The 21,780-nt window shown below is 34.1% G+C and overlaps 1 protein-coding gene across 1 annotated transcript; it reads right to left on the bottom strand.

The window, feature by feature from the left end:
• Positions 1-18,426: 18,426 nt before the first annotated feature.
• Positions 18,427-20,952, bottom strand: LOC121978409 (zinc finger MYM-type protein 1-like). The gene is made up of 3 exons (XM_042530758.1): positions 19,692-20,952; positions 19,281-19,484; positions 18,427-19,055 (listed from the first exon to the last, which is right to left on the bottom strand). The coding sequence occupies exons 1-3, from the start codon at positions 20,950-20,952 to the stop codon at positions 18,427-18,429; spliced, it is 2,094 nt and encodes a 697-aa protein (XP_042386692.1).
• Between the last annotated feature and the right edge of the window lie 828 nt (positions 20,953-21,780).

Here is a 21,780-nt window from a genome sequence, read left to right as displayed (position 1 = left end):
ACTTATTTAATTAAAAATTATTTTAACTTATTAAAACTTAATTATTTTTAAAACTTAATTAAAATTATTTTTTAAAAAAACTTAATTAAAATTATTTTAAAAACTTAATTAAAATTATTTTAAAACTTAATTAAAATTATTTTAAAACTTATTTTAAAACTTAATTTAAATCTTTATTAAAATTATTTTAAAAAACTTAATTAAAATTATTTTAAAACTTATTTTTAAAAAACTTAATTAAAATATTTTAAAAACTTAATTAAAATTACTTTAAAAACTTAATTAAAATTATTTTAAAAACTTAGTTAAAATTATTTTAAAACTTAATTAAAATTATTTAAAAACTTAATTAAAATTATTTTAAACTAAATTAAAAATTATTTAAAAACTTAATTAAAATTATTTTAAAACTTAATTAAAATTATTTTAAAACTTATTTTAAAACTTAATTTAAATCTTTATTAAAATTATTTTAAAAAACTTAATTAAAATTATTTTAAAACTTATTTTTAAAAAACTTAATTAAAATATTTTAAAAACTTAATTAAAATTACTTTAAAAACTTAATTAAAATTATTTTAAAAACTTAGTTAAAATTATTTTAAAACTTAATTAAAATTATTTAAAAACTTAATTAAAATTATTTTAAACTAAATTAAAAATTATTTTAACTTAATTAAAAAAATTTTAAAACTTAAAAATTTTTAATCGATTAAGTAAAATTATTTAAAAACTTAATTAAACTTATTTTAAAACTTAATTAAAATTATTTTTAAAACTTAATTTAAAACTTAATTAAAATTACTTTAAAAACTTAATTAAACTTATTTTAAAACTTATTAAAATTATTTTTAAAACTTAATTTAAAACTTAATTAAAATTACTTTAAAAACTTAATTTTAAAACTTAATTAAATAAACTAAATTAATTAATTAACCCTAATCATTAACTAGTTTAACTTAATTAAATTAACTTAATACACTTAATTAATTCTTAATAAATCTCTACTTGAAATCTTAACTTTAAGCAACAAATAAATGTTACCATTATATCAACTTAATTAATAATCTATTTAACTTACAATAATCAAAGTTTAACTAAAATTTAATTTAAATTTCAACAAACTCAAATTCAATAAAGTCATCTCACACAATTATAGAATTACTATACTTGAAAATTTAGAATGGGTGAGATGCTAAGAAAATTAAAATTTAAATCATTTTTAAATTATTTTGAAAACTTATAAATCTATTTTCTTAAGAAATATTTTAAAATTTTGATTGATGATTGATTGGATGTATTATATTTATAAATTATTGTAATTCACCACCTAAGTTTTTAGATCTTTAAGTCAACCATGACCCTTAGACACATCTAGGAATATCTTCCTTGTGGGTAACAAGAATATCTAAAAAGAGTGTCTGGTTAAGGGGGAGCGACTTTATTGAAGGACATATTTTTAAATATTTTTCATGGATTATTCAAAATCTTGTTTTTGAAAACATATTTTGAAAAATGTTTCAAAACACTCTTTGAAAATTGCTTGATAAAACTTCTTTACAAATCTTTTTGAAAATTATCTTAAAGTCTCTTAATCAAATATTTTTTGAGTTTTAAAATTTTTTTTCAAACTCATACTTTTTGAAAAATCATAGTTTGAAAAATACTTTGAATATTCCTTTAAAACTTTATGTTTCATACTTTGAAAAATTCTTAGCAAATCTTTTTGAATATTATGACATTCATATCTTGGTTTTGCAAAATAATAATAATAATAATAATAAATAATAATAAAAAATATTTTAAGCCTTGGAATATCTTAGTAAAATCCTTGAAATATTTTTTTAAAAATGATATTGAAAACTTCAAGAAAATTTTTGACACTAAGAATCAATATTTTTCAAAATATAATTGAGGCATGTTCAATTTGAAAATCCAATCACATCTTATTATTGTCCTTCAAAAGGGTGAGAGAATTCCTTAGAAAATATCTATGAATGTTTAAAGGGTTCTACATCATTGTTGGTGCAAAACTTAGGAATTCTTAGCAATTAAAGCCATTTATGAAGAGTTCTTTTTGTTTTATAACAAAAGGGAGAGAAGAAGGGTTTAAGTTAGAAATCTAAATCTTTTTGAATTGACCTAACTTAAACATATTTGTCAAACATCAAAAAGGGGGAGATTGTTGGTGCAATGGACCTCCAAGGTTTTAATGTCAGATAAATATGTTTAAGTATGCTTAAGTATGTTTAAGTATGGAGCTTGATCAAGGGAAGTCCTAGTTGTAGGCTAGGCAAGGGGAGAATTCTCGGTATATCGTGAAAGCAAGTGGATAGGTCTGGAGGATTTGATCCCTGGGTAGCCGAATACTGAGTCTTGGTGAGTGAAGCCAAGTGGAGAAAATCCTAGGGGGTGGTAATCTTAGGTCCTGGTGAGTGAAGCCAGGTTGAGAAAACCCTAGGGGGTGGTAACCTTAGGTCCTGGTGAGTGAAGCCTGGTTGAGAAACCCCTAGGGGTGGTAACCTTAGGTAACGAGAAGTCTTGGAGGAGTGAACTCCAAGCAAGGTTGATCGGATGGTTTCCGGTCGACCGCGCACGGTTGACCGGACCACTGGATCTCGGTAAATCTAGGTTTAGGTTTACCATTATTTTCTGTATTATTATTGCTGTTTGCTAATATAATATTGCAGGAAAAGTCTTAGTGGATCAGGCGATCAGACACTGAACAGACAGAAGTCCAAACAGGTCTAGAGGACCATGTTTGGCAGGTAAGTTGAGGTAAGCAACTGGAGGAGCGACAGTGAGGTCGAGTTCCTGAAGGGAACAACCTAAGGTCGCTGATCCAACTGAAGAAACCGGGTAGATTTCTAAGTTGAGATCAAGACAGTTCTACTGTCTTATATTATTACTCATGCATTTTATATTACTCTTGCTTTATAATATTATTGTTCTAACATATGTTTTGCAAGAGATTTTTTGTCTTAATACTGTTTCCAAAGTCCGATTGGATTGGTCGACCGAACAGTAGTATCGGTCGACCGAACCAGGCAAAATCATAACAGCGTTTAGATTAGACCAGAACATATCAAAGTACGATCAAAGTTTGATCGGTCAACTGAACAGTAAGATCGGTCGACCAATCCATGGTGACTCAGCACTGGCCAGCTCATTAGCACCGATCAGCAGGAAAAGGAAAAAGTCTGATCGGTCAACCGAACCGGAGGATTGGTCGACCGATCCAATCAGCATTAAATACATCATTAAAAGAAGATCTCAACTAATTGTGACGAACAGGGAAAAGATCCTGTTCGGTCGACCGAAAGGCATGATCGGTCGATCGAACCCTTAAAGAGCATTGATTGCTGGAGATCGAGCCGGCGTCAGACTCCAGCCAGGAAGGAAGGGAGCGGGTTCGGTCGACCGAACAGAGGGATCGGTCGACCGAACGCCCAAGGCACCTATAAAATGAGGCTCGAAGTCTGAGACCAGTACAACTCTTCTGATCATCTCAAAAGCTCTTCTTCCCGTACGGATTGTGCTACACATCTTCAACAGCTCAGCAAGTCACTCCGTCCGGAAGTACCGACCAAGCTGTTGGTGCGGGTAGCACTAACGGTCTAACCCAGGTTTTGATGAATGACAAATAGGTTAAGTTAGTTGTGTTGTTGTCTGACACTTTGATCAAGTGTGCAGGAAAAGTCCAGCTAGGTCGACGGGCTGACCGGATAGCTGGCAAGAAGTCCAAGCGGGTCGACGGGCTGACCGGACGCTTGGCGAGAAGTCCAGCTAGGTCGACGGGCTGACCGGATAGCTGGCGAGAAGTCCAAGCGGGTCGACGGGCTGACCGGACGCTTGGCGAGAAGTCCAGCTAGGTCGACGGGCTGACCGGATAGCTGGCGAGAAGTCCAGACGGGTCGAAGGGCTGACCGGACGTCTGGCAGGTAAGTAAGGTAAGTCACTGGAGGGGAGTGACTGCGAGGACGCGTTCCCGGGAAGGGAACATTAGGCGTCGATCCGGCTTAGATCCATTTCGGATATCTAAGTCGAGATCGTGACTAGATTCCGGTCTCGGAAAGACGGAATCTAAGTCATACTTTGCTTATCTATAAAACTGTGCTAACAATCTTTGCTGCAGGGTACATTTTGCCTCGGACTAACCTTTTCTTGCAGGAGAAGGACTTTCTGGAGAAGAGGGGTCCGGGCGCCCGGAGGTCCGGGCGCCCGGAAGGGATCCGGGCGCCCGGGAGGCAAGTTTTATCCCGATTGCACGTCGCCACGTGGAGCTCACTGGTTGGACCTGCCACGTCCCACCAGGGCGCCTGGAAGGGATCCGGGGCGCCCTGAGCTTCATATAAAAGAAGGGGCAAGGGTGGAGCTTTATATCAACTAAGAATCCAAGATCTGCTGCTCTGTGCTCTTGCGACGCTACGAAAAGCTCTCCGACTCAGTGCTGGTTTTGTTTTAATTCTATTGTCGGTATTTTCTTTATCTGTCAATTCTTGTACTTAACTCTGTAATATTCGAATTGATAGTGATTGCCCAACGAAAGTGGTCAAGGACCACGGGCCTTCGAATAGGAGTCGTCACAGGCTCCGAACGAAGTAAAAAATAACTGTGTTCATTTACTTTTCCGCTGCGCTTATACTCTTGTTTTTCGAATCGATATTCACCCCCCCCTCTATCGAATCTAACGGTCCTACACAAGCTACATCCTACGCATACTATTTTCGGTATATTTATTTTGTATTGCACTTAATTTTAAATAAGATAGTAGGGTTGTTACTAACTTATACTTCTTGTATCTATACGATCTACTTCTTTCCGAAGGTTTCAGAAAGAAGAGTTATAGTGATTGCCCATTGGTGCGGTAAAGGACCGCGGGCCTTCGAGTAGGAGTCGAGCTAGGCTCCGAATGAAGTAAATGAACCTGTCTCCCTTTTTACTTTCCGCTGCACGATTCTGATTTAAAAGTAAAAGAAGAGTTTTAAAAGAAGCGATATTCACTCCCCCCCCCCCCCCCGCTCTATCACTCGCATTTGATCTATCAGTAAGTACAAGAGAGTCAGTGTGAATATGTATATTTATCTTAAATTTAAAATATTAAATTTATGATGTTATTTACAGTATTGACTGTGGCTTCTTTATGATGCAATACATTAGATGTCTACTATATGATCTGAAGATGGACTTCAAATAAGCAGACATACAAAAATTTAGAATAGATGTATCAGTATCAATTTTAAGGGACAAGTTCTCAATATTTTCAATCTAATTATCCATTGTGTTGTAATATGGAAACTTGGGTATGGATTGTAAAAGCTAATATTGTGTACTTATTATACTTGTATATATGTATTTGTAAAATATAGAAGAGCTATGGTTTCATAGGTCTTGTGCGATTTCTATATTATATTTGTAACAATTTTAGTAAATGCAACCCTATAGTAAATGTAATGGAATACTTATGATATGGTTGATTTGGTGTTAATAATATTGTTAATAGATTCTTAAATATTATTGTGTATAAAATGTGAACTTTATATTCAATAGTCATAGAAATCAATTTACTGTCAAGCCAAATAGAATACACAATGTCATTAGCATGGTGGTGCTGATATGCAGAGACCAGCACCAGAGTGGTGTTGGAATTATGAATTATGATACTAAAACTAGGATCCATGTCAATTGGCATGCAACTATAACTTCTCATAGAATATTCAGAACCATGACTTCACAACATCTCTACCTTCTCCACACTCATATCTTTAATATCATGGTAGACCAACATAGTGTTGCTTTTGCAAGAGTAGCACTAATGTGGTGCTACTTTTGCAAGATCAGCACCAACATTTTAAGGGACAAGTTCTCAATATTTTCAATCTAATTATCCATTGTGTTGTAATATGGAAACTCGGGTATGGATTGTAAAAGCTAATATTGTGTACTTATTATACTTGTATATATGTATTTGTAAAATATAGAAGAGCTATGGTTTCATAGGTCTTGTGCGATTTCTATATTATATTTGTAACAATTTTAGTAAATGCAACCCTATAGTAAATGTAATGGAATACTTATGATATGGTTGATTTGGTGTTAATAATATTGTTAATAGATTCTTAAATATTATTGTGTATAAAATGTGAACTTTATATTCAATAGTCATAGAAATCAATTTACTGTCAAGCCAAATAGAATACACAATGTCATTAGCATGGTGGTGCTGATATGCAGAGACCAGCACCAGAGTGGTGTTGGAATTATGAATTATGATACTAAAACTAGGATCCATGTCAATTGGCATGCAACTATAACTTCTCATAGAATATTCAGAACCATGACTTCACAACATCTCTACCTTCTCCACACTCATATCTTTAATATCATGGTAGACCAACATAGTGTTGCTTTTGCAAGAGTAGCACTAATGTGGTGCTACTTTTGCAAGATCAGCACCAACATTCGTGCCATTTGGCACGCGACCAGAACTTCTTGTGTGAGTCTCAGAACCATGATCAGAGAGCATATATACATTCTATATACTCACCCCTTCCATGTGTAACGCCCGAAAATTCTCAAAACTATTTTAGGAATATTCTATGATTTTTCTAGAATTATTAGATATTTTTCTAGAATTTTTGGAGTATCGAAATTAGCAAAAATAAATAGAAAAGTAAAATGGCTTAAGCGGGAATCGAACCCGGGACCTCTCGGGTCCGCTAAACCTTTAGTTAGCCTTAGTAACCGGTGAACCCAGTAGGGCCGTGCTGAAAGGGAAGGGAAACATTTATATTTATATTTGAGTTGGGCCTAGTTACCCACTTAATATAAATTAAAAACTTAAGTTGGTTTGGGTTATTTTTAGTTTGGTTTGGCAACACCTCTTTCTCAAAAACCCTCACCGACGCCACCTCTCCCTCTCCTCCCTCTCTCGGCGCCACAACAAGGGAGAACTAGGGTTCCATCCCTAGGGTCCCAAGGTCACTTTCCGGCGACGATTTCAGCACAAGGACGTTCCCCTCCGCGAGTAGAGCACGTGGACGCGAGCGAATCGTCGAGAAGTCGTCTCCACCGGAATTTCTAGCGATTAGATTTGTAAGAAATCTAGCACACAAGGTAAGAAACCCCTCACCTGCAGTATAAGTAGCTCCGTTTGGTTTTATACGCTTTAGTTTAGCTATATGCAGTTTTTATCGACGCATAGGGTGAATTTGACCCTCCTCGCAGATTTAGGGATTTAGTGAGTACTTCTAGATGGGCCGGACACGTATTCTCTCTTCAGTGGGGGTTCCTAGACGTTGTCGGGTGGCTAGAAGTGGTCTCCCTAATAGAGGGGAGAGTTGGGGCACACTAGGTGTTCAATAAAATAGCTAGTTAAGTTAAAATGCAAATTAGGCATTTTAATAGCTCAGTTAAATGCATTAGAAGCATTTAAATCAGTAAATCAGTTTATTTTAGCTTATGTGGGACCACAGTCCAATGGATGGGCTCCCACAGTCGCCTCTAGGTTCAGACAACCTAGCTCTAGGTTCAGATAACCTAGAAACAGCAAGTTAAAACAGTTAGCTATATTCAGTATTTTATTTTCAGTGGCACTGTACTGGATCAGATATCCATTGGGTTGGACTCCCACAGTCGTCCCTAGGTTTAGATAACCTAGTTAACCCTACTAAATTCGGGACTTGCAAACCCGGGTCTAGTTAGGGATGCACGCATAGCAAGTACAGTTGTCGGGCCCAAACAGCATGATTATGTATTTTCACTTATTATGAATTAGTTTTCAAAGCTCAAATTAGTTATGTTAGTTGAGTTGGAATTCAGTATCAGTTTAGCTACAGTTTAGCTTATTATATGTTCAGTTCGGTTATCTTTATTGATTCATATGATTAGTTGTCATGCCATGATTGTATGCTTATATGCCATGCCATGTTTAGTTTATTCAGTATACTTAGCATATCCTTTCAAACAGCATGATTTAAAATCATATTTGCATCGTATGCATGTTTTAGTGAGGTTGATGGTTTCTTACTAAGCTTTTTAGCTTACAGATACTATTTTCCTTATACTGCAGATACAGGTAAAAGGAAAATGGACTAGCAGTGGAGGCTGGAGGTCAATGCAGATCAAGATGTGTGTGGAAGGAACTGGAATAAAGATCCTAGGGATCTAGTTTTATTTTATTATGCATTAGAACGTGTTCAGCATGCATTAGTACTTATAGCAAACGTTATCTTATGTTTCTGTTAGTTAGCAAGAGAACAGTTTAAAACCTTGTTAGTTTTGGTTTCCATGTGTTTACATGCCATGAATTAGTATTCTATGCCTTAATCATGTTTAGTATGTTAGCCATTACCTAGTAGAATGTTTCCCTTAGTTTTTATAGTGTTGTGTAATGGCTTTAGCACGCATCAGTGCTGATATCAGGGGCCTGATACGAAATCAGAAACCCCTGATCGGTCCGCAGACCGATCAGGGAGTCTCTGATCGATCGGTAGACCGATCAGGGACCTGGTTTCTGCGAACAGAACTTTCTGTTCGTTCCCTGATCGATCAGGAGCTGGGTCGCGACCGATCAGTAAGCCACTGATCGGTCTCCTTGACCGATCAGGGACCAGCTGGATCGGTCGGCAGACCGATCCAGCAGCGTACAGTATTGCAGTGTAGTTTATGGATCGGTCGGTTGAACGATCCGGAGTTTCCTACCGTGTCAGTATCAGTAGATCGGTCTGTGGACCGATCCGAGGTTTATTATCAGTTGTAAACACCTTCCCTAACATGTGTACAACTCCTAGGTACACCCAGAACACAAAGTTAAACTTTACAGCACTTAGTTCAGTAAAATTTTAAATTAGCCAGTTTTCATTCCGCATTAATAGTCCAGCACAGCATAACGTAACGACCGGCCTCGCAGGCTAGTCAGTAGGAGGCGGGTCGTTACACCATGTCATAAAAAAATTTAAGAAATCCAAGGTCAATATTCATGGGACTAAAGTTTAAAATATTCATGGGATTTTATTTGTTTGTTGGACATTCTAAATTACAATATCATGATTTACTGTTGCTATTTAGCATTTAGTGCTTGTAAATATGATATAGATTCCTTTTGGAATTGATGGTCTCTTTTTTCCCTCGCCTCAGGCTTCTCCTCTATAGAAAGTTACATCTGCTTCCCTACTTGCAAGATTCGACGCCCTGAGAAGTAACACATGTTAGAGCTTGGGTTGACTTACTAGCATGGTCCTTTGATGCTTAAGTCAGTGATCAGAGGAATAAAGAAGGAGAAGAAAACGAAGAAGATGAAGAAGAAAACTTAATGGAAAGGAGTTTCCTCCGCTTGTAGGAATCAGAGAACCAACCCCCTTAGAACTTACCATCCGTAGTCTTTATATAGTTATTAGGAAAGCATCTCCATGTCAAATGTCACGCATCCTCTACTTTTTCCCGTGAGTTAGTGAAGATGAGCCTTCTGACATTCCGTTATGCCTTCTTCCATTCAAGGAAGAAATCAAGGAAACCACCTATGACACCCATTGCCCGCTTCTCCACGATCGCCACGTATTGTTAACTAGAAATTTCGAAACCTTTGATGCTCGACAGAACTTAGTTATATTGCTCGGTAGAACTTGATAATATTGCTCGGTGGAACTTAGTTATATTGCTCGACGGAATGGATTGATTTCCATAGCATCGTAACTTTATTTCACTGCAAGTACTGTAATAGTGTGATACTATAGCAATTACTGTAACAATGCAGTACTGTAGCAATTGAGAATGTGATTACTCGGAGGAAAACCTTGATGTCATAGGGTTGTAACTATGTGGTTCTATAGTGCATTATAACAATGATGCACTATAGAGTGGTACTATAGCAGTTACTATAGAGACTGAGGATTCCTCGAGAGAACAACCAGGTTTATGGAATAAGGTACTGTAGCACTCAAGAATAGATTGTTTGAGAGAGATCCTTGCTTGTGGAGGTTACTATAGTGGTTACTGTAGTACTTTCTGTAGCACCCGATAATAGAATTCTTGGGAGAAAATTCTAGCGACTTAGGATGCTCGGGAATAAATTTGGATACTATCAAGAATCATAAAGTTTGAATCATGATTTACTCTTGCAGTTTAGTACAAAGTATTTACAAATATGATCGGACATCTTTTGAGGTCACCTTAGGACAAGTTAGAAATTGACATATATTGATCATATTTCATGTAATTTCCATATTATAAATCTATATCTTGATCTATGTCATTAATGATATTGGTATTATGATTACTATTGGAACTTGTTATGATCATATACAGTAGTTATGACCTCTTTAGTCCTAGACCAATGAAGTTAATAGACCAAATTGTTTACAGGGGTTGATATCAACTAAAATTTTACTTGTATTTCACATACAACTCATATGTAGCTCAAGTGGGAGATTGTTAAATTTTATTATCCCTATTAGGTGGGTTTATTTATAAGTTAAATATGTTAATACAATCTGAATCATTTAAAGTGATCTAACTTATGTTTAATGAGTTTCGGGTTATTGGATGCGAGTTCAATGTGTAGAACTCTTTAGCCCAATCCGTTATCATATCAATGGGCTAATAACAGATTGGATTCTTATATAAATGAGAGGTCCCCAAGAGTTTAGGATAATCTTGATAGATCTCTTGATTCCCCATTGACCTAGAACTTTATAGCACCATCAACCCTAGTACCCAAGGAAGATATTTCTTGTTTGCTTCCACTTCTTCTTTCATAGGATCTTCCAAACTGTAACGCTAAAGGACAAGGATAATGACTATTCAATCAGGTTCTCTTGTCATGCTTATTGATCCTGTCCGAAAGTTGAGTCAGACGAAGGCCGGCGAAGGTGGCATCGGTGTTGACGGAGTGACGACTTTGACACACCCTATACGCATGTGTTGGCAACTTAGACCCCTACATGGAACCAGAGGTCGGTGATAACAGAACTGGTGGTACTTGGGCCCCGCACACACCCAAATAAGCACACGGAGCGTTGGAGACCAAAAACCAGGGAAGGGGTCCCTGGTGCAAGCCCTCCAACGCTCAAGTCAGGTCTCTTTTCCGGTGAGGTAGTGTACGAAGGAAGAAAAAGGAACTATTGAAGATGCATGCGGATGTACGCGTACCTGGCCAATGAAGAGAACCCCCTTTTTTTATATGATTCTGCTTACCTTTTGAGCATGCGTGCTGTCAGAGAATGTCGGGTGTCAGCGATTGTCGGGTGAGGGGAGATGTTCGATGACCTCCCATTGGCAGGAGGAAAGTTCCACTCTTAGTGTGTAGCAGAACCCTAGAATATTCCCTCACTCACAACAGTTATTCTCTGGCAGGATGTTACGATTCTCTAACACTGTTATCGTTTAGCTAGTGTTGTCCACCCTGCCTAGGTTCAATCGTAGATAGATTGAGATGATTGCTCAAATGAAGTGAAAGGACAGAGCCTGGATGTCCTGGTCTGGGGGCAACTGGCCTAGGGTTATCCAAGGACCATGCCTGAGTGAGGTGAAAAGAATATGCTGTGCAAAACCGTCCAAGGCTCATTTGAGGTTGTGACCTGACTCCTCCTCTTCCTTTACTGTTGACTAACGCACCCTCTTGACCATTAATTGTCACATCCTCTTAATCATTGACTACCACGTTCTCTTGACCCTCGACTTTCTTATTTTATCGGACCCCTTATTTATGCACCGTATCACTTATGTATTTACTTTCTTATGTCATGCTTGTGATAAAATTAGATTTTTTTTTTTTTTTTTTTTTCTATGTATAAGTTCCTATCCGGTGTTTAGAAATCATGTGAATTAACATTTGGCGGATCCCTACACCGTGACCACATCCAGCATAGGTCGAGCACGAATCATCTGACGCACTCTCCTGTAGAAGGATCCATGGAGTTTTTCCATGAGACTTGCCGCCATGATGTGTTGGCCTGATTGACAAACCTGAACTTCATGCCAGGGAGATACGTGTCGCTGTCGTGTGAGTGCTCAAAGCTCTGCCTTAGAATCGAGTTGTTGTCGTTCAGAACGAGATTTCTAGAATCTAAAAGCTAAAAGCGTGCAGAATTGAGTCCTATGGATCTTGTTCCCGTCGACCAAACGTTTGTCTTCCTCAAATAAGATTAGATTTCCTTTGGAAGTGAGGTTGAAGGATGCCATGGACGGGTTGACAGACTTGTTCCGATTGTAATACCAGATTCCTAAATATCCCTTCCCTTAACTATCATCTAGACTGAAGAAGCTCAGTTGGAACAATTCTCCTGTCGATGTCAAGTTCTGTCCATCGACAAGTGAGCTGTTCTGAATCATTGTAGCTCATGTACCAACGTCATAAATAAATATTTATCAAATAACATTTTTTTTAAATCTCCATCTTTGCTCTATTTATTGTCCGCCCAAACCAACTGTCCGCTACTAGTTGAAAATTGATTAAAAACGCTCTCCTATTTTACAATCCTACAAATTCTAAATTTATATCAAATAAATATTATTATTTATTTGGTAATTTGATCAATAATTGTTTTTCGTTGTTTTAAACTTTATAAGATTGTCAAATATTTTTGAACAGTAATATTGTATTTTGAACAGTAATATTGTTCAAAGAGTTAAAGGTCTCATGGCTGACGAGCTGAAGATCCGGAATATGCAAATTACATATCTATTATCAAATCAAGTACGTAATTATATTTTTATCCTCTTATTGTATATCAGTCTCACTATATACTGTAAGTGTAGTGATTTTTTTTTAGATTGATTGGGTCAATTCATCTTTAAAAAATTACTCTCAATATGGTATATCTTGATAATATTCGAGAGCATAAATATAATCAGAAGAACTAGATGAACATATATGAATTGATATTTAGAGAGCTCTAAATGACATGAAACCAGATCACATGTGTTTGTCTATTTCTCCTAATTATATTCATGCCATCAAGCATCATTTCCATATGTCATATTTAGAGCATTAATTTTTTGAACATAAATGTGTCCGAAAAATCTAATTCGTGTTCAAAAAATTATTACTATCAATATGATGTATGAAAAATAATGTTTAAGGTTCAAAATTTACTAATGAATCTAGAGAATTTGGAATTACATAAAATCAAGTCCTATATGTTAATATAGTTCTCCTGATTATAATCATAGGAGTGACAATTTTTTAAACCCAAATCGAATTTTTTATTCAATTGCTACATTATAACAATTGATTCATGACATTAATGTGTTAATGAATAATGCCCAAATCAATTATTATACGATAGTAATCGATTCATAAATTGGTTACGTGATTTGATAATAATGCGTAGAAGGTCTTAAATTTATGTCAAATACGTCTATTATTTTCTTGAATTTTGATAAATAGACATCATTGCACTCAGTGTTCCCAAAGTTATAAACATCTTTCACATCAAATTTTTTTTAAAAAAATTTAATCAATTCGAAGAACGTCTAATTGACTACACGGTGAAGGCCAAAATAAGATGAGTGTTTTTAATATTTAATAAAATTAAATATGATAGATTATTAAAAGACATTAACAAAATCCATAATACTGGACTAGAATTTCTTTCTTAAATGTACCAGAAGATGAAGACTGACCAAGGACGAAGAGTGTTACTGCTAACAGAGAAAGAAAGAGCTGCATTTGTCTAGTGGAAGCTTAATTGCTCTTAATGATTCTGCGCTGCTTGCACCTGCAATCTAATCTGCTGTATTGTCTTTGAAAGTTGCTACAAATTTTAACAAAAAACTCAATTCAACACTTTTTTTTAATCGAATGACACCTTTAAAATCTGATGGGACTTGGTTGTGTTTGGAAGATTGAGAGAACTATGTTAGTGATTAATTTGGATAGTTGAGAATGACTGACTAATTCAATAAATTGTTAACGTCCGACTAGAAAAATAGATTGTCAACATCCGATTAGAAATAGTCAACAATATTTATTATCAGTTAAAGAAATGGAAATGCAAAAGTTCCTCTCAATCCCTTTCAATAATTATGAGCATGACGACTAAACCATGCTTGCATAATTCCCTTGATTAGTGATAGCATAGCAAGATCCAAGACAATAAAAGTGTGTTACAATTAAAATGGTTCAGTATTAACCATTCAAAACTACAAATTTAGCAATGTATTGTCTAGGGTTGACCATCTAAAAATAGAACCGAAATGGCAAATGAACTAAATCAAATCAAATCAAATAAATATGAAAAAAATAGTTTCTTGGATTTTGTTTTCATTTTAGATTGATTTAGGTGTACATGCATGCATACATATCAAAGTGGTAAAACCAATAGATCAATTGATGAATCTTTGGTATGGAAAATTAAAATACATTTTATTTTCATTTTAAGTTTGGTTTGAACTTTTTTTTATAATGTGAATTCAATTTGCTAAAAACTACTCTAGTAAATAGACAATTGGATAATGTAGACTCAAGTACTATGAAGTAAAGTAAAGGATGTTAGTTATTCAGTTTTACCAAATAAATCAACTTGAACCAAATAATTTGGTTTAATTATTTTGACTAAATTGATACGATCGATTTTTCAATCGATCAAATTAAAACTAAAGAAAAACAAGTTGGTTGGTGGCTCCACGTTGTTTTCAATTTTTTTTTTCTCTAATAGGATGTTAACAAATTATGCAAATTAGTCAGCGATTGTACAAATTAGGCACTAGGCAGGCACAGTTCTTTCCATATTAATTTCCAGACACAGCCAAGTCCATTGACTAGACTTCCTGCTCTACCATTACATTTTAAAACTGTTAATTATTCCACCACAAAAAAAAAATTAAGGTGTTAAATTGAGATGTTGAATTGAGATTTTTGTTGAAACTTGTAGCAACTCTAAAACAAAATACAGTAGATTTGAGGTACAAGCAGCGCAAATCATAAAACTTCTACTGTGCAGATGCAGCTCTTTCCTTTTCAGTTCCTGGAAATACATTATAACACCATATTCGTAGGATTTTATTCATTTATTTATCGACTTTTGTGCAGAAGATACAATGATCTAGAGCTACTCACTCATGAATGGCCTGACCGGGATATCGACATGAGGCTAGTTCCAACTGGGCTTCTTCAGTCCAGTTAGGAATGGAGCTTCTCACTTATGAATGGCCCATGGATTGGGCATACATTGGTGATCTGACATGACAATCTCTCACCCGGAGAATGCAACGAAGTATGGACGGCCAATAGGATGAAGCCCTTCATCACTACTGCAACATCCTTGAGCCTGACCTCCAATGGAAATCTATCTCATTTGACTAGGAAACCATTGTTTGTCGGAACTCAATTGTGTGATTGAACATCCAGAAAACTAGCGTGAAGGTCCCTTGAAGTAGGATCATATGAAAAAATGTCTCTTTATCAGTGCACAAATTTGAGTGGAATTTATATTAAGGGTTTTCAAATAGAAATCTTGTTCCTCTTCTAGGCTCATGCATTGAAGACCGAAAGCTTGCATACTCGAATTACCCACAAAAAAAAACCAACAAAATTTCTCTATTGAATCCTTTCATATAAGTTTTATTGAAACTCGTGCATTAATGGATCGAGAGACATTTTCAATCTTTACTTCAAGGGAGTCTTCACATTAGTTTCATCAAGATATTTACCTGAATGTACAGCACAAACTGTGGTTTGTGGGTGGTAGAGCAGCAAGTCTAGTCGAGAATGGACTTGGCTGGGTTTGGAAGATTGAGAGAATTATGTGTGCGTGACTAATTACATCAAACATTGTTGTATAGCATCTAATTACAGTCGTAATGAGAATTGTAATGTATCTTCCTTTCTTGTGTATAACAGTAATTCATGAATATCAAATTTCATAGTCTTGGAATGACCATAAGTATGTACCTTCATTATCTAGTCCATTCTGAAAGAGAAAAGAAGTTGAATAAGTAATTTAGACAAAGTATCAGCTAAAGAATTGTTTATTCTTTTAATATATTCCCAATTTATACGTAAACCTTTATTGAGGATGACATGAATGCCCACTCACAAGAGAGAGAATAGGGTGTTCTAAGGTATTATAATACCTTTGAATGCCCCTCTCTCACCTTTATATTTTATATTTTATATTTTATATTTTTTTAAAATTATAAAAATTTTAATATTATTTTTTAAAAATAGTAATTTTTAAAAAAGTAATATTATTATTAAAAATAATAATAATAATTTAAATATTTTAAAATATATTTATTTAATATGATATAATTTTAAGAAGATTGAATGGATGGTGAGATTTATAAATAATGAATGTTAATGTTAAAAGAAATATGAATGAAAAATATATATTGTTATAATAAATATGTAATAATAGATCCTATTATTAGAATGAATATTATAATAATGATTATTGATGTATCTAATTCACAAACTTATGTATGTAGTTCTGCGTAACTAATGTGGTAAGTCAATCGCATTTCCTTTTCACATATTGACTTGTTTGGAAAAAAGGTCGACAATATCGATTATCTGATTGAAAAAAAGGAAATGAAAAGACATAAATTTTTTTTGTCAATCCCTTTCAATAATTATGTCATGCTGACAAAACCATGTTTGTATTATTTCCTTGATATTTATGTGATTACCAGATAATCACATAACTAATGTTATATATGATAACTTAAATCAAACGCACCCTAAGAGTTTAGTAATGATGTGTGGTTGCAATGTTATTTTGCCTTGACCAATAAGACTTCCTAGGAATTCAATGTATGGTACGACAAATTTCATCTTTTTTTTTTTTGAGAAAATTAACTCATGTTTTTCAAATAGGTTAAAAATCATATGTAAGTGAGCAAAGTGTTCTTCTTTTGTCGGGGGAAAAAATGAGAATATCATCAATATAAACACAAATAAAGAAAGTAACAGGTAAAAAAAATATCATCCATTTTTTTTTAGAAAACTTGAGGTGTTATTTTAAGTCCAAATGACATAACTAACCATTTAAATCGTCCTTCTGGACAAGAGAATGCAGTCCAGGGAATAGACTCAGGATGCATTTTAACTTGCCAAAAATCAGATTTCATGTCAAATTTGGAGACCATTTAGATTTCTGGATTTTATTAAGTAATTGCTTATCAGGAATTTTATAGCTATCTTCGTGACAATTATCAATAAGACATTTGTAATTGAAAATCATTCTAGATTGTTCTCTTTTCTGTTCTGCTCCTTTATTTACTATAAAAATAGGACTCCTGTGTCTAAAGTATGATCTTTATATGGCTTTTAAGGTCAGGAGTTGAGTAATATACATTTTCTATTCTTCGATTTCCCTATTTGTGTATATAAGATCTTGGGCTTTAATGGTTAAGTAAGGATTGATAATATTTAGTTTACAATAAATTTTAAACATTGATTAGAAAAATAAATGGAAACAATATGGACTCGACGACTCAGTTCATGTAACGGCGAGAATAATTGATTGAATTAAATTATTTTTATGCAGAAAAATATACTTTTAAAAAAAATGTCTTTTCATCAGCCAACCCTTCACCTACCTCTACAAACGTACCTTTACTTTTTAAAATCAAATTATTAAATTTTCATCATCTTCTTCTTTTATCTCCTCTCAATTTTAGATCAAATTATTAAATTTTATTCTTGCAGCTCTTCTACACGTATTGCCGCAAAACATCAATTCCTCGGTTCTGTGAGACTAATGTTAGGGTTGCATTGGAAAGCCAAGTGACAACTAATTGAAAATGGTATTAATTTGGTCAAAAGTAATTAAATCAAATTCTTTGGTTCAAGTTGATTTTTTCAATGAAACTGAATGATAAACACCCACAACTTTACTTCATAGTACTCGAGTAATGATTCATTTGTTTATTTACTAGAGAAGTTTATACCAAATCGAACCAGCACTGTACAAAACTTCCAAACCAAAATTGAGAAGCATTCAAACCAAACTTTAAATGAATAAAATGTATTTTAATTTTTAATATCAAAGGTTCATCCAATAATATATTAGTTTTATAATTTTTTAATATTTCTTTTATTTGATTTAGTTCTATTTGCCTTTTATGTTTTAGATTTTTTTTATGATCAACCCATATATTACTGAATATTCTATTTTTGAATGGTTAATACTGATTCATTTTAACTATAACACACTTTTTTCGTATCTTGGATCTTGCTATGCTATCACTAATCAAGGCAGTGCCGGACCTGAGATTTTGGGGCCTAAGGCGAGCACAAAAAAATGGTGCCCTCAAAGTTTGGCATTCATATATTTCCAATCAATGTAAATATAACAATATTTTTAATTCTAGAAATAAAAGATAAAAAAAAATATCATCCAAAACAATATGTCATAAGCAAATATTAATATAATCAAAATGATCCAAACAAAATATAAAATTCATCTTCCGGACCAATATATGTCACTTGAATATTGCTCGCCTCGTAGTTTTAGAAGCAAAAGTATTGATTAAGTTAGCATAATCAACTTTCTCAACCACTTTTTTCTCGATAGATAACATAGCCAAGCCATTTAGTCTTTCTTGCGACATAGTTGATCGGAGATAAGTTTTGATCAATTTCAACTTGGAAAAACTCCTTTCAGCAGATGCAACTGTAACTGGTATTGTCAGCAAAATTTGATAAGCAATATAAGCATTTGGATAACAACTATCCATTTTCTTCAAATAATTCAGCACATCAATCGCTCTTTTTGATTCTCTTGGTAATGAGTGTCTTAACAACTTTAGTTCTAAATATAAATCTGATCCATCAACATCAGAGTGTCCATCATGTGTTAAAGACTCTTGAAGATTGACACATGAGTGTAAGAGACTATCATCATCAATATACTTCAATCTCTCCAAACTAAATAAAAATCCAAATGTTTCTTCATATTTTTGAAATTGTTCAAACCGAGTTTGAAGTGAAGAAAGAGCTTGATCAATTATAAATAGGAAGTAATTAACTCGAAAAGATTCTTTAGGAGACTGGGTTACCTCTTCACTATTGATCTCATCAAATTGTCTCTTTCTTCGGATGATGCGTTTTTCTCGAAAAATAGGTTCAATTCCCATTTCACTTGCAATATGTTCAGCTTCAATTAATGCTTGATCAAATCCAGAGTCTCTAAACTCTTGGAGAGAAGAAATAAGTCCTTTTAATTGTCTAATAGCAATATCAATATCCATATTTTCTGCTTGGAGAAACTTACTAACAATGTTAATCTCATATAACAACTTATACCAAATTACCATTCCAAACACAAACTCAAAATTCTTAAGTTCAAATGATGCCAAACCCTCAGCTTCACTCTTTATTTTTGAGTCATCTGAAATGTTTGCCAAATCAATTAAAGCATCTCGTATTTTCGAAGTTTGATCTTTTATGGGATTCACGCTGTCAACATGGCTTTCCCATCGTGTCTGTGATAGTGGCTTGACTGTAAGACCTTGCACATGATCTTTGAAGATTTGCCACCGCTTGGTAGAAGAAGAAAATAATGAATATATGCGTTGTATTACACCGAAAAAGGACATTGCTTTAGGACAACATTTCACCATATCACATAATGTGAGATTAAGACTGTGACATCCACATGGAGTGTAGAAAGCTCTAGGATTAATTTCAAGTAATCTACTCTGTACACCCTTATGTTTTCCTTTCATATTAGATCCATTGTCATATCCTTGACCTCTTATATTATCAATATCAAGTTCGAGATTGTTCAAAATATTTTTAAGCTCTGTAAAAAGCCCAAGTCCTGAAGTTTCATTAACTTTCAAAAATCCAATCCAAAATTCTTCAACCACTATTGCATTTTCTGAATCATCCACACATCTAATTACAAGGGACATCTGCTCCTCGTGACTTGCATCTGGAGTGCAATCAAGTATGACAGTGAAATACTTTGCATGTTTAATTTTTGCAACAATTGAACTTCTTACTTCAGCCGCCAACATCTGTATCAATTCATTTTGGATTTTGGGTCCAAGATAAGTGTAATGAATCTGTCTTTCTTGAACACGCCGAAGGTGCTCCTCCATTATTGGATCAAATTCAGCAATCATTTCAATTAGCTGCAAAAAGATTCCATTATTCTCAACATAAAGCTTCTCATTATCTCCCCGAAGTGGCAAGTTATTCTTCGCAATTCTTTGCACAACTGCAATTATTCTCTTCAATACTTGTTTCCAATGTTCTCTCTCCTTGTTAATTGCTACTTGTATATTTTCATCAATTGTCTTTTTCTTTCGAAGTCTTCTTTCTAATTCAATCCAACTAGTCATGCAATCAATATGATCTTTACTAGTTTCATGAAGACTGAGACATCGACTGATATTCTTCCAATCTTTGTATCCTTCGTCAGCTAGATGACCAAGTTTCATTGTGGTTCTTTGAGTCTTGAATAACTTACAACAGAAACAAAAGATCTTGTCCATAGAAATAGAATACACTAGCCATCTTCTGTCACTTTTCTCACCATTTGGCAATTGTCTCTTATAATGTGATGGATTGAAGTGTCTGCCGGTGTTATCAAGAGGAAACAAAATATCATCATCTTTTCTAGGACCTCTTTCAACTAGAAAATCCCTAATATTTTGCATTTTGTCCCAATTTCCTGGATCATCAACATTTAAAGGAAACACGATCTCTTGATTTATATCTTCATCACTGTTATTTTCAGGCATATTGACTTCAACTTTATCATTTCCATATTGTTTTTGGTCTTCATTTTGAAGTTCATTCAATTCACTATGTTTCTGATCATGCAACATATTATCAGTGTCATCCTGATTCAGTTGTTCAGCTACTTCTGTTTGCTCTGCTTTTTGGCTGTTAGTGAAGTACTTATTAAGACTTCCTACTTGGATTTGAATTAAAGCTTCTTCCTTTTGTTTTTTCTTCCTTTTTTCTGCTCCAGACAATTGTTTTCTTATAGGAAACATGTTTGCTAAAAGCCTAAATATTAATCTGCAACAATAGTTCATAGATTAAAATAGTTCCAACATTTAAATGCATAAAAAATTCACCAAATCATAATATGTGTAAGTATCATCCTGCTAAATCATACTCAAATTTTTATCTAATATTAAAAACTATGATGGACTAATCATATTCTTCGAGCACCCCCATTCAACCAGTAAAGAAGCAAAATAAAAAGAAGAATTGATAGTAGATTCAGAGAACTAGAGAAGTAAAGTGTCATCTCAAGAGAACATAAATAGAACATACTATTGTATCTTCCTCTTTCCCTTCCATTGTCTTTAAAATTTGCACATACTCTCTAATCTCAAGCCCTAATTTATAAAAGTCATGGTAAAAGAGACATTGAAGAGAAAAACTGGATGCACAATGTATCAGAACCACTAGAGTCGAGATGCAAGATTTCGCATATATTGTTATTTGTTAAGTTGGAAACGTAGAAAAATAAGCAAGATGCCACTGAAAGTTGAAAGTTGAAAGTTGAAAGTTGAAAGTTCGATGCCTATATATTGATTATGAAAATTGTTAATTTAAGTCATGAAGATAGTAATTTTCATCAAATAACTTGCAAATCAAATCATTCATGAATAATATTTATATTTGCCATTTTTCTTACTTTTTGGCAGCCAGCAGCCTGTCTTCCTTTTCCAATAGCAGCACCAAAAAGGAAAATTAAAAAGAAACCTTGAAATGAACAAAATGAAAAATTTTAGGGCTCTGAGAAATTTACTTCAAAGCATAGTACAAGATTCAGCAAGGACACAAGTCACACAACTCACCGATCTTAAGAA

The sequence above is a fragment of the Zingiber officinale genome, chromosome 4B (assembly GCF_018446385.1).
Source record: "Zingiber officinale cultivar Zhangliang chromosome 4B, Zo_v1.1, whole genome shotgun sequence".
Classification (NCBI taxonomy): domain Eukaryota; kingdom Viridiplantae; phylum Streptophyta; class Magnoliopsida; order Zingiberales; family Zingiberaceae; genus Zingiber; species Zingiber officinale.
The sequence above is the reverse complement of the archived record's forward strand: the minus strand, read 5'-3'. Positions and strand labels throughout refer to the sequence as shown.

What these genes read in the sequence shown, in the direction of transcription:
- LOC121978409 (XM_042530758.1), bottom strand. Translation starts at nt 20,952, where the DNA reads ATGTTTCCTATAAGAAAACAATTGTCTGGAGCAGAAAAAAGGAAGAAA. An exon ending in TGATAATATAAGAGGTCAAG is followed by an intron (nt 19,485 to 19,691) that starts GATATGACAATG and finishes CTTCTACCAAGC; the next exon opens with GGTGGCAAATCTTCAAAGAT. An exon ending in GGCATCATTTGAACTTAAGA is followed by an intron (nt 19,056 to 19,280) that starts ATTTTGAGTTTG and finishes CTATTTTTCGAG; the next exon opens with AAAAACGCATCATCCGAAGA.